General features: G+C 43.3%; 1 protein-coding gene across 1 annotated transcript in view; it reads right to left on the reverse strand.

The window, feature by feature from the left end:
• LOC139011439 (cyclin-Y-like protein 1) overlaps positions 1-16,879 on the reverse strand; it is a 43,406-nt gene extending 26,527 nt beyond the window's left edge. Inside the window, exons 1-4 of the mRNA XM_070416977.1 lie at positions 16,622-16,879; positions 14,856-14,881; positions 12,700-12,800; positions 5,780-5,815 (exon numbers count right to left, since the gene is read on the reverse strand). Coding sequence (XP_070273078.1) covers positions 5,780-5,815; positions 12,700-12,800; positions 14,856-14,881; positions 16,622-16,856 — 398 coding nt within the window. The 5' untranslated portion in view covers positions 16,857-16,879. The remainder of the gene's footprint in view (positions 1-5,779; positions 5,816-12,699; positions 12,801-14,855; positions 14,882-16,621) is intronic.
• Between the last annotated feature and the right edge of the window lie 965 nt (positions 16,880-17,844).

Below are 17,844 nucleotides of genomic sequence, written 5' to 3' on the forward strand. Positions count from 1 at the left end.
TTTATCAAAAATGGGTGTTGGATTTTGTCGAATGCTTTTTCTGCATCAATTGATATGACCATGTGGTTTTTTTCTTTCAATTTGTTTATGTGATGTATCACATTTATTGATTTACGGATGTTGTACCATCCTTGCATCTCTGGGATAAATCCTACTTGGTTATGGTGTATGATCCTTCTGATGTACTGCTGGATCCGATTTGCTAAGATTTTGTTGAGGATTTTGGCATCTATGTTCATGAGGGATATTGGCCTGTAATTCTCTTTCATTGTGATGTCTTTACCTGGTTTTGGTATTAGGGTGATGCTGGCTTCATAGAATGAGCTTGGAAGCGTTCCTTCCTCTTGAATTTTTTGTAGTAGTCTGAGGAGGGTAGGTTTTAGTTCTTCCTTGAATGTTTGGTAGAACTCCCCTGTGAAGCCGTCTGGCCCTGGGCTTTTGTTTGCTGGAAGCTTTCTGATGACTGCTTCAATTTCGTCCATAGTTATTGGCCTATTGAGGTTTTTAGATTCTTCCTGATTGAGTTTTGGAATGTTGTATTTTTCTAGGAATTTGTCCATTTCCTCCAGGTTGTCTAGTTTGTTGGAGTAGAGTTGCCCGTAGTATTGTTTAACAATCATTTGTATTTCTGTGGGGTCTGTTGTTATTTCGCCTCTATCATTTCTGATTTGGTTTATTTGGGACCTTTCTCTTTGCTTCTTGGTGAGCCTGGCGAGGGGTTTGTCAATCTTGTTTATCCTTTCAAAGAACCAGCTCTTGGTTTCATTGATTTTCTGTATTGTTTTTTTGGTCTCTATGTCATTGATTTCTGCTCTAATCTTTATTATCTCCTTCCTTCTGCTCACTCTGGGGTTTTCTTGTTGCTCTCTTTCTAATTCTTTGAGTTGTAGAGTTAGATGATTGACTACCATTTTTTCTTGTTTTTTGAGATAGGCCTGTAGAGCTATAAACTTCCCTCTCAGGACTGCTTTCATTGTGTCCCAGAGGTTTTGGATTGTTGTGTTTTCATTGTCATTAGTGTCCAGGATGTTTTTAATTTCTTCTTTGATGTCATCGGTAACCCAATCAATATTTAATAACATGCTATTCAGCTTCCAAGTGTTTGAGTATTTTGGGTTGTTTTTATTGTAGTTTATTTCTAACATTATGCCATCGTGGTCTGAGAAGATGCTTTTTATGATCTCAATCTTCTTGAATTTGTGGAGACTTTGCTTGTGACCCAATATGTGGTCTATTTTTGAATATGTCCCATGAGCACCTGAGAGGAATGTATATTCCGCAGCTGTGGGGTGTAGTGTTCTGAAGATGTCAATTAAGTCCATCTGATCTAGTGAGTCATTTAGGATTGCTGTTTCTTTGCTGATTGTTTGTCTAGCGGATTTATCCAGTGATGTCAGTGGTGTATTAAAGTCCCCTACTATGATTGTGTTATTGTCGATATCTCCCCTGATATCTTCCAGAAGTTTTCTTATGTATGTGGGTGCTCCTGCATTGGGTGCATATATGTTTACCAGGGTTATATCTTCTTGTTGTATTGATCCCTTTAGTATTATGAAGTGGCCTTCCTTATCTCTGGTTATGGCCTTCACTTTGAGATGTACTTTGTCAGATATAAGTATTGCTACCCCAGCTTTCTTTTCCTTTCCATTTGCGTGAAAGATATTTTTCCATCCCTTCACTTTCAGTCTGTGTGAGTCCTTTCCAATGAGGTGGGTCTCTTGTAGACAGCAGATGTATGGGTCATGTTTTTTTATCCATTCAGCCACTCGATGTCTTTTATTTGGAGCATTTAGTCCATTTACATTTAAAGTTATTATTGAAAGGTACTTGTTTGTAGCCATTTCTTTTTTGTGTGTGTGTGTGGCTGTTTTCTTTCTGAGCTTGATATTTCTTCTTTTACACCAGTCCCTTTAGCATTTCTTGCATGGCTGGCTTGGTGGTGATAAACTCCCTTAGCCCTTTTTTGTCTGTGAAGCTTCTTATTTCCCCTTCAATTTTTAATGATAGCCTTGCTGGATAGAGTATTCTTGGATTCAGTCCTTTGCTTTGCATCACTTTGTAGATTTCCGTCCATTCTTTTCTGGCCTGATGTGTTTCTGTTGAGAAATCATTTGATAATCTAATGGGAGATCCCTTGTATGTTACTTTCCGCCTCTCTCTTGCAGCCTGTAAGATTCTCTCTTTATCCTGAACATTTGCCATGGTAATTATGATGTGTCTTGGTGTGGGTCTTTTTGGGTTCACCTTGTTTGGGACTCTCTGGGCTTGTGTGACTTTTTTCTTCCCCACCTCAGGGAAGTTTTCTGATATTATTTCTTCGAATAGGTTTTCTAATCCATGTTCATCTTTCTGTTGTTCTGGCACCCCTATTATTCGTATGTTGCTTCGTTTCATGTTGTCCCAAAGTTCCCTTAGGCTCTCCTCCTGTCTTTTAATTTTTTTCTCCATTTGCAGTACAGTTTGAGTGTGTTTTGCTTCCTTGTCTTCTAATTCACTGATTCGGTCCTCCGCTTCTCCCAGTCTACTGTTGATACTTTCAATGGTGTTTTTTATTGCAGCTATGTCGCTCTTCATTTCTTCTTGGGACTTACTTAAGTTGTTGATTTTTTCATCTGTTTCTTCTAGCTTCTTGCATACGTAGTTGAGTTTTTCATCTGTTTCTTCTTGCTTCTTGAACATCCGGTGCATGTACTCTAGGAACCTTATTCTGAATTCTTTTTCCGTCATGTTGCATATCTCTGTCTCACTTAGCTGCTTTTCTGGCGAGTCCTCCTTTTCTTTCCTTTGGGGGTTTCTTTGTCTACCCATGTTTGATCTCACTGACATTACTAGTTGTTGAATCGTTCAGTGGCTGGACCCTGGGTGGCAGTGGCTGCTCCCTGGGTGGCAGTGGCTCCTCGGTCTGTGGTTGCTCCTTGGGCGGTTGTGGTAGCAGCGGCTCCTCTGTTGATAGCAGGGCCTCTGATGGGTGCTGTTCACAGTTGTGGTGGCTCTTCTGGCTGGTGGAGGGAGGCTTCAGACGCAGCAACTGTTCCCCAGGCAGAGCGTGTGGTGATCAGGAGGCCGCTGTTGCTTGAATCTGTTGCGTTGATTTAGAGGCACAAAATACAACACAACAAGGCACAACGTACCAGGCACTGAACACTATTGTATTTACGATATTACTAGCCCCAAATAAAGGTGGCCACCCTTGCTAAGAGAGTTGGGAGATAAGGGGGAAAGAAGAGAAAAAGGTAGAAGAGAAAAAAGAAAGAAAGAAAAAAAGGAGTGCAAAAATGAGATTGGAAAAGGGAGGGGAAAAAGAGGAGGAAAAAAAACAAAAAGAAAGAAGAAAAAAAGTAAGAGAGAAAAGAGAGTGAAGTGTAAAAGGGGGAGAGACTATTTATGTGAGGAGAAAACTCCTATAGGTCCGCCACTAATACCAACAAATTGCAGCAACAGATTCCTGGAGATGAATACAAACTACAAACAACCAATAATATCAAGCGACGCAAGGGGACAGAGAAGCGCAGAAATAACCGGGGGGGGGGGGGGGGGGGAAATAAAAAGAATAAGCAGTCTAACCTCACAAACAATAAAAAACAAAACAAAACAAAAAAAACAATATACTCGTCAATCAGGCAAACAACGATAAAACAATAGAGAGAGAAAAGAAGAAGAAGAGAGAGAAAAAAAATGGATAGTGAAGGAAGATAAGGGAAAGGTGTATAAGGATTTAGAACAGTGGATTGGACATAGGATATTTAAGCAGGGTTAAATTTTGACAGAGGGTAAAAAGAATAGGGAAGATCTAAAGCTGGAGTAGGGTAAGAGAAACAGGACAGCAAAAGGGAAAAAGTGGGGAAGATTGTTTAGCACAGAGGCAAATTGAGGTAGAGAAAAATGTTGCTAAAGGAACGATGAAAATAGAATGGAGAACATTAGTCCCAAAATAAAATAAAGACAAGATAAAATGACACTTTAAAAAATGGTAAAATGGTAGCAGTAATAATACTAGTTAAAAATAAAAATGTAGTAGCTGAAAGGGCAAAATCGGGTGATGGAGAAAAAGAAAAATGAAAAAAAAATGTTTTCTTAGTTAAAAGGAGAAAAAGTAATTTAAAAAAATGAAAATAAAAATGTGCAGTAATGCAGGTGCTTCAGATCTTCTACTCTTCTTATTGGCACGCCCGGAATTCAGGAGAATGTTGACTTTCCCTCTGATACACTGTTCCTCCTTGTTGTAAGCCACAGTCCTTATTGCCTTATCTGTATTTACAGAGGAGTCAGTTCGTGGCTCTGCCTCTGGGTGGCAGTGTGTCTGGGTTGACCTCCGAGGCTATAAGTTCTCTCCGACCAGGAGCTGCCTATTGTACCTGAACCAGCTCCGCCCAGAGGTGGTTCCCCCGGCGCCACTCCCAGCTCTGTTTCCCAGGCTCCCCAAAAACAATCTTCCCCTACAAGCTCTGCTAGTGACCCCAACTGGGCACTCACATGCACTGGGCTCAACAATCAAACTCACAGAAGCAAGAGGAAGTGTGCAAACAAGAGCCTGGGAAGCTGTTCGAACTCGCAGGGTTCCACCCTCCAGAACCGCGCGGAGTGTCCGCGCGCGCTCAAGCCCCTGGCACCAACAAGCAGCCGGCTATCAGGGAAACTCTGAGGCAGCCCCCCTGCATCCAGTCCAACCATGGGCTCATTTATAGTGTTACCTTCTGGCAGCAGCCCTGCGGGAGCCCTCCCCCCCTACGAGACACGCTGGCCTCTATAGGCACGGATTTTGGAGAGCGCAGATTTTGGCGGACGCAGATTTCCCCCTGCGCCCGCGCGCGCGTTCCTCGCTCCCACCTGAACTGCGAACCGCACCTTTGAGGTAAGTCTAACCTTTCCGTGGAGGGGTGCAGGTCTCCCCTTGGCTCTTGCAGTCGTGCTGTTTGCGAATCGTTGCCTCCGGGTTAGTAGCCACCGGGTTAGTAGCCGATCTCTGGATGCCGGTAAACGCTGCCTGAGATGGCGCAGTCTCGCTGCTGCGCTGGCGCCCAGAGGGAGGTTTCAGCCTCAATCTCTAACCATCCGCATTTTTTAGGAGTTTTCTGTCTTTCCTGGCTGCAGACTGTCTCTCAGCTGAACCTCCCCAGCTTGATCGGGCTGATTGTTACCCGTTTCAGCTGCTCGCCCCTATCTGGTCCAGGACAAAGCACCAACAGGTCCGTCTAAGCCTCCGCCATTTTCTCCCCCCTCATCATATTGTCTTTTATATTATATCCTGTAGTGGGCAAGACAATCTGCCACAACAAAGAATTATCCAGCTCAGAATTTCAGTAACACTATAAAAAACTGTTTAAACATACAGTGGATTTATTTTTTAAAGCTCCATTTTAATTTCTAATACAGTAAATATCAAATAACCCACATAAACAAATACTCTTTGGGATCCTCAATAACTCAAGCGTTATGGGTCTTAGGACAAAAACAATTCATTCACTTTAATCCTATATAATAAAAGGGTCACATGCAAATTGTTCCCTCGACCAGGAGTTCAACTAGAGTTTGACCAGGGGGCAGGGCTGGCCCACCAACCACCTGGGGTCTCTCCCGTGGCCGGCCCAGCCCAACTGGCCCTGATTGGGGCCGGCCGGCTGGACCCTACCTGTGCACGATTTGTGCACCCGGCCTCTCATAATATAATAAAAAGCACTTTACAGCTTGCTTCAAAAATGTCTACAGCTACTACCTAACACTCAATTTGATATGTTATACATTTACTAGCTAGAATAACAATACAGGTTTTAAAACTCACCTGTACTTTATGATGTGATGTATGGAGAAAGTCATGCTGTGGAAGAAAAAAGAATTGTAACAATTGGTTTTATTATGTTAGGTTTGAGGACAATTGTTAATGGGTCTCGGGCGGGGGGAGTGGGAAGACCATCCCAGCTGCCCAGTGGTCTTGAAATCTTCATTCCCATCAGTATCTTATGGGCACTTTGCCCCTTGTTTTAGCTATTTTGCAATTTCACATACTCGAGACTGTACACCTACTTTGGCCCCACCCTGTACATGTTAGTACACACTCCCCCATCATTTGCCCTTGTACTCATAGGACCTTTCATCCTGTACATGTTATATGTATTTGTGCACATACTTAAATTTAAGCCATACAGTAGTTGTGCTTTTTAAAAAGTTGTGAGTCCCTGCGTTTCAGTTGATTTATTTCACTATCTACCTACACACACATTTCCATTATTTTCCTACAATTAAATAAAATGCTCTGTACCAAAAAAAGTTTAACATCACTTTTACATAATTATTAGGAAATTGAGTAGCAAGTGTAAGAGCCCAAAACATCAGTAGATTTGGTTATCCTGACACAAGCAATGCTAACAATGCATCGCAATGCTTCACAGTGTAATATTAATAACATTTACTTGCAAAGTAGATTAAATGTAATCATGCCTCACAGTTTTCCTCAGCTTGTCAAAGGTTGTGACATTGAGAGACTGTTGGGGGTGGTGGTGAAATGCATGTATTTAGAGACAAACATTTTTAGAAAAGTTGCATAAGTGATTCTAGTAAAGGCTGCAGCCCATTGGGAACAATGTACCATGATGCACATTTTTGAAAATCATTCTTAAAACTCAGTTAGCTCTATGAATTTTCTCAGTAAACCCTTACTTCACCAATAGTGAATCTACTGAATGACCATTTTCTTTCTTTCTTTCTTTCTTTCTTTCTTTCTTTCTTTCTTTCTTTCTTTCTTTCTTTCTTTCTTCCTTTCTTTCTTTCTTTCTTTCTTCTTTCTTTCTTTTTCTTCTTTTTGGGAAGAGGAGAACTGAGTTTAATAATTTTGTTTCCACTTGACTGTGATTGGAAACCTGGCTCCGTAGAAGGGTCCAGGAGAAGGTGAGCTGCTACGGAAGAGAGAATCTGCCAGGTCACCAAACGCAAAGGGGATATGACAGGACCAAGCAGCCCACAGAGTGGACAGTGAGAAAGAACCAGTCATCAACAGAAGCCAAACCTCTGAGAAGCATGTTGGAGAGTCGGTCCATGGCGACCGTTGCTCTGGGAACAGGGACATTCCTGCGCAGGGATGCCTAAGGCCCAGGCTACACAAAGGGCGTCTGAGACGGACATTCCTGATGGACATTTTACAAAATCTGGCCCTTAGAATAACTGAGAAATAGCCCGAAAAGATCATCCTTGAAACTGTAATAAAGAAAGTGTCTTAAACTGGTAAAACTGACAACTCAGTGAGCTATTTTTGCTGTCATCCTACCATAAGAAAAAAGCAGAAATACATTCATCTAGCAATCTGTGAAAAGCAGGGAACCGCACCATAAGAGCGTAGAAAGAGTCTATAAATGGGAGAGTCCAAGAAAAAGCTCTCTCCAAAATGTCCACAAAGATACATATGCCCGTTAGAAGAAAAAGTAAGAATATACACATCATCAATCACATCTGAGAATAAGAAAGTTAGGATTGATAGATTTAGATTGAATGATTACTCTAAAGTTGGGCAACTCGTTTGCGTCATTTCTCAGATTCCTTGGGCAAGTCATGAGCAATCCGAAGGGATCAACGCCTGCAAATTCCTTGTCCTGGATCATGGGTTCAGCTCCCAGAGGAGAGAAGAACAGGCCTGGCCTGTGAGTCCTTTACTTTCTAAAAGAAAAAACCAACCAAACAAAACCCCACCAAGTCATTTTGTGCGCCTAGCTAATCCCTTCCCCTCGATTAACATAAAAACAGAAACATCCCTGCCCAAAAGGGCTGAGTTTTTCCTCCTAAAAGACATTCATACCATACATCATATTCGCAAAGCAGTTTAAACACACTGTCTGCTATTAGCACTGTATGATTGTTTGTTTTTAATAAAAGGGATGCATATCTGAGTGTAAGAACTGGAAGATTCTCCCCAGAGTTTAAAGCAGCGGTTCTCAACCTGTGGGTCGTGACCCCTTTGGGGGTCAAACAACCCTTTCACAGGGGTTGCCTAAGACCATCAGAAAACACATATATAATTACATATTGTTGTTGTGATTAATCACTATTCTTTAATTATGTTCAATTTGTAACAATGAAAATACATCCTGCATATTAGATATTTACTTGACGATTCATAACAGTAGCAAAATTACAGTTATGAAGTAGCAACGAAAATAATTTTATGGTTGGGGGTCACCATATGAGGAACTGTATTAAAGTGTCGTGGCATTAGGAAGGTTGAGAACCACTGGTTTAAAGGATTAATAAATGCTGGTTCAAGTTCTTGAAGATGGAAATGGAAGGCAAATGGCATCATCAGAGGATGGGAACTAGTTACAAACAGCAGGGCATCCCCTGAGCTGGGCGGGGGCTGAGCACCACCGCACCCCATGTCACCATTTTGAGTGTTTCTGTCAATGCTTAGTTAAGAGTAGGACTTCTTTAAGAGACTAAAAGAAATGCAATTAAGTTTTTATTGAAGACTATCGAGTGGCAAGAACACCTGAGCATTGTACCATGTCGTAGATATTAATCAAGAATTCCCTCAGACTGCCTTTCACACTGCATTGGTCAGGCAGCCTTCAGCCTGCTGTGAAAGTGCCTTGCAGCGCTGGTCCTGAGTCCTAACAGGGCTTTACTTTAGATCGCAGCCCACCACCTGTGTTCCTCGTATTTTACTATCAAGAAGTTCGGCCACATAGCTTAAAAAAAAAAAAAAGAAGAAGAAGTCCAAACTGTTTCCATTCTGAGGCCAAATTATGGTGTGATGCTAATTTGCATAAAGCGTTTGCCTCTCCATGCGTCCTGCTGAAATCCCGGGTCCATCCCAAGGAAAAAGCTCATACATCTGTCTAATTGCAGCAGAAGCGGGCGGGTGTGGCTCTGAATGACCATTTTCAAAAGGGAGGACAGCAAATGGAAACTTCCTGTACTTCCTGAATTAGACTGATTTGGAGAAAGAAGCATGAAACCTACTTGTCTGAGCAAGGCTAACCTTTACAACTACGTTTGAATTATTCTGTAACATCAGAATCTTTTGAATTCAAAAGAAGCTACAGAATGCATCCAAAGTTGAGTGGTGTTATTCTTTACTCCAGGATTTAGTGTTGGCTGAATACAAACATTCAGTGATTCCTCAATAGGTCCCAAAGCTCAGGAGTTGAGAGAGAGATGGGGCTCAGCTTTTGCTAAAACACAATTTGGGGAGAATCGAAGATGGCGGCATAGGTAAACACCGGAGACTGCCGCCGTGGACAACCACTTCAAAAATACAACTAAAAGTCGGAGCGGACATCAACCAGAACCACGGGAAGGCTGGCTGAGGAGAGTCTCTTCAACTAGAAGCAAAAACAACAGCATTCCGACGCTCAGCGGAGGCGCAGTGTGGAAAATTTAAAGGTACGGCGGTGCGGTGGTGAGGGTGCACGTGCAAAGCGGGCTGGCGGCTGAGGGCGCGATTGTCGTTTTCAATCAGGAGCGAGTCTCAGACTCTGGGCTACAGATCCGGGCGAGTCTCTAGGGACCCAGACTCAAACGGGAGAAGCGGGACTGTCTGGCTACGGCCCCTCCGAGGTTTGCAGCGATTGCTGGGACAGAGAGGCAGAGCCCCTAGGGACGGACTGAGAGCGGCCATAGCTGCTCCCTCCCCCCGCCCTGTTGAGCCCGCCCCGCCCAAACCCTGCGCACAGCCATTTGCCGATCGCCTCAGGCAAGGGCTGGACTAGCGCCTCCCCTGAGGACTGAAGTTTTCCCACAGCTGATTTCCACAGCCAGTCGGCCTGGTGGTCAAATCCCTCTAGTGTTAACTACAACAATTAAGGCTTGGCTAGAACAAGACTGCGCACAGAGACCACAAGGGGGTGCACCAAGAAAGCATAAAAGATGCGGAGACAAAAAAACATGACAGAAATGGAGGATATGGAGCTAAGAATCACAATTTTGAGGGCTTGCCATAAATTTGTGCAGAGCCTCACGAAAACTAATGAGACCCTCGATGCTACGATAAAGAAATTAGAAAGTAAGCATACACGGACTGAAATAAAGAATATTATACCCAATAGCAGACCAGAGGAGCACAAGAATCAAACCAAAGATTCGACAAAAAACACCCAATTGGAAAAGCAAAATGAAAAAAGAATCCGAAAGTGTGAAGATAGTGTAAGGAGCCTCTGGGACAGCTTTAAGCGGACTAATATCAGAGTCATTGGAGTGCCAGAAGATGAGAGACAGCAAGATATTGAAAACCTATTTCAAGAAATAATGGCAGAAAACTTCCCCCACCTGGAGAAAGAAATGGACTTACAGGTCCAAGAAGCGCAGAGAACCCCAAACAAAAGGAATCCAAAGAGGACCACACCAAGACACATCATCATTAAAATGCCAAGAGCAAAAGACAAAGAGAAAATCTTAAAAGCAGCAAGAGAAAGAGGCTCAATTACCTACAAGGGAATACCCATACGACTGTCAGCTGATTTCTCAACAAAAACTTTGCAGGCCAGAAGGGAATGGCAAGAAATATTCAAAGTGCTGAATACCAAGAACCTACAACCAAGATTACTTTATCCAGCAAAGCTATCATTCAGAATTGAAGGTCAGATAAAGAGCTTCACAGATAAGGAAAAACTAAAGGAGTTCATCACCGCCAAACCAGTATTATATGAAATGCTGAAAGGTATCCTTTAAGAAGAGGAAGAAGAAGAAAAATGTAAAGATACAAATTATGAACAACAAATATGCATCTATCAACAAATGAATCTAAGAATCAAGTGAATAAATAACCTGATGTACAGAATGAACTGGTGACTATAATGAATCAGGGACATAGAAAGGGAATGGACTGACTATTCTTGGGGGAAAGGGGGTGTGGGAGATGCGGGAAGTGACTGGACAAAAATCATGCACCTATGGATGAACTCAGTGGGTGGGGAGTGAGGGTGGAGGGTGGGGTGGGAGCTGGAAGGAGGGGAGTTATGGGGGGAAAAAAGAGGAACAAATGTAATAATCTGAACAATAAAGATTTAAAAAAAAACAAAAAACAATTTGATCTCAACTACTGTTATAAGTGAGAGAAGCAAGTTATATTATTATAATTGTGAACTTGCTGTTTTTTAACTAAAGTAGAAGTTACTAATAATTTAATTAGCAAAAAGATGGCACATTATGAAAATGACATTTTAAAGCTGATTATGTTTTTCAGGCTGAAAATACAATTAAAGGTGAATATACTAATACTGTCAGGGAGCATTTCCCAAACCGTGTTCTGGAGAATCAGCCCTCATATTCCAGACACTGAGAATGTACCTTGGACAACCCCATGGGAGCCAGGAAGCTGGACAGAATATGCATTTTCTCTCTTAAATAAGCTTAGAGTTTTCCTCTTAGGGTGTTTTTAAAGTTCATCTCCCATAGTAGCCTAAGAGGTAACTAATAAACACTTTTCATCATCATAACACTGTTCATGGTTGCTTAAGTATAAACCTGTCTATGGCTATGTTTCCAAAAATTACTTCTTTCACTTTTTTCTTTTTTTATATATCTCCTATATATTAGAGAGGAATATGCAAATTGACCGTCACCACCACAAAGATGACTGCACCACAATGGAAGCCGAGTTCCCGTAAAGGAGCCTTAAGGAGCAATCAGCAGGGACCTGAGGCTGCGACCCCCCCACCCCCGCCCCCCGCCCCCGTGGAACTTGGCAGGGGACCTCAAGGCGTGCTCTCCCGCTCCAGCCTGGGCTGGGGGACCTCAGGCTGCACCCCCTGCTCAGCGGGGCTTGACAAGGGTGGGACTGGCAGGGTCTGGACCTAGCCCAATGGGGCACAGGGGTGGCCGGGTCTGGATCTCACACGATTTTAAGGCACACGTGGGTGGGTAGGGACTTGACTCTGGATCCTGTGGTGGGGCCCGGACTCCGACAGGAGGAAGATATTCACATACATTTTGCTAATTTTCTTTCATCTCTGACACTTCTATTATAGAGAAAGGGCAAATAGCAATATTAAATATTTCCTCTAATTAATCTCCTTTTAATGTGCATGAATTTCGAGCACCAGGCCACAAGATGCAGTATCTTGAAGATATAGTTATACATATGTATACATATATAATTAAATTTTATATATCTACTAAATTAAAACTTCAGTTGAACAAATTTTACCTACAAAGGAATTAGCTTGAAAAGTTGTTCCTTAAAGACTGATGTGATACATCCCACTTTGGGGGTAGGAAGGAAAAGTAACTTTTAATACAGACATAGTGTAGAGAAATGTATGCTGGGAAAATCTGACAAAATCCAATTAACTTGTAATGCAGACACACTCTGGAGCCAGTGGGGGAGAAACTATTCCTTCTTGCAAGAATAGCTTCCAAAGTGCTGTGCACTGTTTTAGGACCATGTCCCATAAAGAAATACGTTTTAATAGAATCACCCAATAAAAAGCACTTCTCCTTTCCATTATGGTCCAAAATGCCTCAAAAACAGAAAAACACACACGATATTTTGGGGGGATTTCATATTTGCTAACTGGTTTTCTCTTCTTCCATCCCCTCTAATAGTTACATGGAAATTGAAATTTCATATTTAGGTACTTGACATCAATAAATATAGACACCAGTTTCTTAACCTGGTTACTGAGAAGGACAACACAGTGGCTGAGACTATGGGTCAGTAGGATGCTCTCAGCAGAAGGGGGTCTGTCACTCAGCCTGCGGCAACCTAGAGGTACTCACGCTCGGATGGTGGTTTTAAAGTCCGGCTGCCTGATGGCATCGTCAGAGAGAAACACCGTTGGACATGACCCATATCCTTTAGTAAGGCGCCCTGGACACTCCTGACGTAGAGGGAAAGAGAGGCAGATGTCACAGTACGTATGCTGAACCTATAAATGTGCGAGTTTTTTTCTCTTGGTTAAAATGTCAAACAATTAAGCATTAAGGTTTTTCTTACAGTCCATGAACTGCATGAGTGTGATATCATGTGCGGCTCTATGTAAACCCAGTACATAATCTAACTTCCACAGACGAGATTTGAGGAATGGCTTATAAAATATTCCCTTTCATAAGTACCTATCATCAAACCTGCCAAACCCCTATTAAACATGCCCTTTATAATAGTGTAAAACATTTAGAATTAGACTTCAGTGTTTTTCTTCCTTAAGAGAGCAAACGTAGCTAAGATTTCCCATTTCTCTTGTTCATTTATTACACTTAAATGCAATGCATTAAATAATAAAAATTCACAGCCATTTTATTGCAGTAAATGAAAGCCAATAATGAATACTAATTCAAAGAGACAAACATGCATGTTTGGTCAGAGGCGTGTGTGCCAGGGCTGCCCATTTGCTAACAAGCTGGGGGCCACAGGTCTCTCTGAACCTCACTTCCCCAAAAAACAGATAAAACAGCTTTCAGAATTAAGCTCTCACTTCATGTTTAAGGAAGACCTTCATTACATTTCTCAAGTGAGAACCCCAGAGAATAGTTTCCATTCATTTCTACATGTTGTTAATTCTGTTCTCTTGGTCATCTGACACCCACCTCCATCCTGCCTCACTCAGGCTGCTCTCTGCTTACAAGGCCTCTTCTTCCTGTCCAGCAAGCTCAACTCCTCCCCATCTGCCTCCAAGATACCCTCACCAGCAGCCACACCACCCAACCTCTGTCCTGCACACGCCCACATCTGAGTGTCCACTTGTCACATGGCATCAACTGCCTACAGGGTGTCCCTCTCATAGAAACCTAAGCTTCTCTAGGGAAGGGAGGACTCGGACTTCTCTCCTGCCTCCAGCTGCTGAGCACAGAACCTGGGACAGGTTAGCAGCTCGAGTACTTGACAAGTTTTTTTTTTTAAATTTTCTTTATTTCAGAGGGGAAGATAGAGGAATAGAGAGCTAGAAACATCAATGATGAGTGAGAGTCTTTGATTGGCTGCCTCCTGCACGCCCCTCACTGGGGCCTGAGCCTGCAACCCTAGCATGTGCCCTTGGCCAGAATCAAACCTGGGACCCCTCAGTCTGCAGGCCGATGCTGTATCCACTGAGCCAAACCAGCTAGGGCAACAAGTTTTTTAAATCATTTACATCTAGGAGATAAACCTTACTACGGATACAATTTAGAATTTATTTGCAGTGGTACTGGAGAGGTGACAATAAAATGTTTGATAACTTTTAGAGAAAACACTATCCTTAACACACTTTAGCAGTATCCATTGATTTGAGAAGTATCCATTGATTTGCAAAGAGCCCAACAATTCAGCAATAATCAAATACTGACATAGCCTGAACTATGTTTTGACAATTCTCTTCCTTAAAATAAGGCCAATAACTAATCATTGTAAATAGTTGAGAATAACAGTAGCATTTTGAATATACGAAAATACTAATAACTTTAATATGCTTGGTTTTGTGGTTTTTAAAAACTAATTCAGATGAGCCACCCTTCCTCATTTCATAGAAAATAGCTTTCTTCATGCTGTCATACTTCCCCATCAGCATCACCCACAAATGCACAAGAGATTGGGCAGGGGAATAATCTACTTGATGCCTTTTAAAATACAGAGCATTTTAACATTGCCAGTAGCCTATAATCAGAAAGATCCATATCTTGTATAAAACACCATTTTGCTTGTTTTAATGGTTTCACTGCAAAGCCACTTTTTCCTTATCAATCAGAAGTTCCAGACCATATATTTTTTTGAAAAGTATCACTATTTGAAGGAATAAATTCTCCTTCAATCTAGAATAATTAGGAAAATAGAGGAGGTTGAGAACACCTACAAATGAGGTCCATGCTATTGGTATCCACCCATTATAGTTGTTAGGAATCACAGCAGACAACTTTTACATCAAACTATTAATTTCTTACTTAACTCTTCAACTGTTACTTACATCATTGTTCTTCCTCTTGTCTTGTTCTAAGAAAAAAACAAATTAACTGATCAATTCTGATACAAATGCCATAGAAAATAACAGTGGCTGATTATCTGAAAAACTACCACATACAAAATGAGCAAAATTTTATTTCATTTTAAATACTTTACAACAAAATTTATAATTTGGAATACCTGGAAAGATGAGCACCCTAAAGTAAAATCTAAAAACTTAGTGTTACTTTTTGACCTAACGTATCACCTATATTAGGCACAAATGAAAGGCTCTCCATGTACAGAAGGGCAAATCCATTCAGACCAGGTGAGAAATGAAGCTGATGAAAAGTTTGCCTGTAGCATATCTGAACCTCTACCCAGTAGTGGCACCTGATTGTACATTTATACCCACCTCACTTGAACCACCAGGATCTAAGAGCTGACGCTCTGAGAACCAGGTTCTGGCCAGGCACTAGTCTCCAGGCTCATGGGCCTCCCTGGAAATGTCCAGAACTACTTTTTGGTAATCAACTAAAATACCTCACTAAAAATCAATGGAAAGTAACCTATTCGAATGTACATTTTAAAATGAGTGCTACCTTAGTAGCCCTGGCTGGTGTTGCACAGTTTGTTGGGCATCGTCCCTGCACCCAAAGGTTGCCAGTTTCATTCCTGGTCAAAGCCACATGCCTGTGTTTTGGGCTCAGTCCCTGCTGGGGGTGGTGTGAAGGACACAGCAGATGGATGTTACTCTCTCACATCAATGTTTTCTCTCTCTGTCACTCTCCCTCTCTCTCCCAAAATCAATAAACTATTTTTTTCTTTCTTTTTTTTAATCCTCACTCGAGGACATTTTTTCCATTGCTTTTTAGAGAGAGTGGAAGAGAGAGGGAAAGACAAAGAGAAACATCGATGTGAGGGAAACGCATCAATGGGTTGTCTCCTGCACAAGCCCTGACCAGGGCCCAGGCTGGGGGGAAGCCTGCAACCGAGGTATGTGCCCTTGACTGGAATTGGACCCAGGAACCTTCAGTGCAGGCCAATGCTCTACCCACTGAGCCAAACCAGTTAGGGTTCAAAAAACTATTTTTAAAAAATATTTTAAAAAAGAAAATGAGCATGGTAACCTAATTTCCCGTGGCTTCAGCACCCAGCGTCATTTTGCTCTCACAAAGGCCAGGAGAAGAATGAAAGCTCTGAATAGGGTCTTGGCTGTGCTGTTCCCCACACTGTCTCCTCTGGTGTGGGGTGGGCACCACAGAAACAGTCCCTTATGAGTGAAGAGAGGGCCAGGGCGTAGCTTTTCCTTTACTGTCTCCACTCTACTGTGAGGCACCCATGGCTCTGGAAGCAACTGAGAAACACAGCAATCCTAACCAAAAGCGATTAGCTTAAAACAAGAAACACACACAGGGCACCCCATGCTTTATTGTGCGGCATTACTTCAAATACAATGGAACCCTCATTCCTTGTACTTCTGTCCTAATCAATGGAAACACCTGCTCACGTGTGGCATTCCCAGCAGGTAAACTCAATTGAACAAAGCACTGAGGAAGGTCAGCAGGCAAGCAGGAGAGTCAAAATGCTACCTTGCTGCTCAGGTAGTAAAGAGGGAAAAGATCCGGCCGCAAGGTCGAGAGCAGCAGGGGTGGGGGACCAGGTGCCCATCCCTAGGAAAGCTGGCTCCTGCTGGAAGGAGCCCCAGGCAGTGAGTCCCTCCCAGGCGACTGTGGGGGCAGCGGAGGACAGAGGTACCCCAAAGAGCAGAAGGGAATTGCTACCTCTTACCTTTGGGCGTCGCCGGGGCGCTGATGTTCTTCAGGTGGTGGCGCTTGAGGGCTCTGGAAGTTGACTCAGACTTCGGGGTAGCAGGCACTGTTTCTACTGCCCCTGTGTCCCTAGCAGCCGCCTCATGAACCTCAGACTCACACTTGGACTTAACGTGCCTGGAGCCCCGATCCAGCTTGGGGCTGGCACTGGGACTGCGACTGGCCTTCAGGCAGCAACTCTTGGAGTTGCCCATGGTTCACCTCCTCTCCTCCCTGGTGTTGCTGATTCGCTCCCACCCCGCTCCCCGCCACCCCCCTCCCACAACCCTCAGTAATCCCTCCCCCCAAGGAAGGCTCAGGCTGCAGGCAGCCCCAAGGCTTCACCGCACAAGCAGGTAGGGCTCACCCACTGTTTGCTTGGCCTCTGGGCTGCCAGGCCCCAGATGGAGCTCAGGGCCCAGCCACCCCCCGAAACTGCACCTCTCTGGATGACTCGTTTGTGAGGACAGCAACCAACACGACTTGTTGAAAACGGATCTGGATCCGACAAGCGCTGAGAGCTACAACCACAGTGGGAAGAGAGCACAGCCAAAGCTCCTTCTCCCTCCACAGTTGCTTCTCAACTGAAGTCTGTTGTCCTGGCTGCTGCCAGCCAATCAGAACACATTCCGCAGTTGCCTGGTTACAAGGGACCAATCAGACCCAGAGTTCCACCATGCTGGAACCCACAAAGAAGTCAGGGATTTACAACCCCTTCCCCTAGACTTGGGTTTACATTCATTGCATGCATCCTGGAGCTCTCCATTCCTGAGGGAAGTGCAAGCAGGCCAGTGTCATTAGCTCCTGGGTTTCACCAGGTCTGACAGCCGACTCACTGATGCATTGCTCTCTGGACTTAGTTACACCTTCATTGTTGACCATTTTTGTAACGAAATTCTCCTTCCCTATCTACATGTTAGCTTTTGCCTGCACCTTGCCCTGGTCCTACTCTCAGTACAGAGCTATGACTGTGTGTCTTAAATGGGACTCAAGGAAACATCACCCCTCTCCTTCCTCATAAGTAAAATAGGAACCAATCCATCCATCCAGCTCAGCAACACAGGGCTTCACCAGTTTGCTTTCCTACCTCCGGTTTTCCCTCTCATGGCAGGAGTTTCCTGATTTTCCTCCCCCCCCCCCCCCGCCCCCCGTCCCACAACAATGGTTAATACTCAACTGTCACATACACAATTGAGAACCTCA

The sequence above is a fragment of the Myotis yumanensis genome, unplaced genomic scaffold, assembly GCF_028538775.1.
Source record: "Myotis yumanensis isolate MYYU_CA2020_CCGP unplaced genomic scaffold, mMyoYum1.0.hap1 SCAF_5, whole genome shotgun sequence".
Classification (NCBI taxonomy): domain Eukaryota; kingdom Metazoa; phylum Chordata; class Mammalia; order Chiroptera; family Vespertilionidae; genus Myotis; species Myotis yumanensis.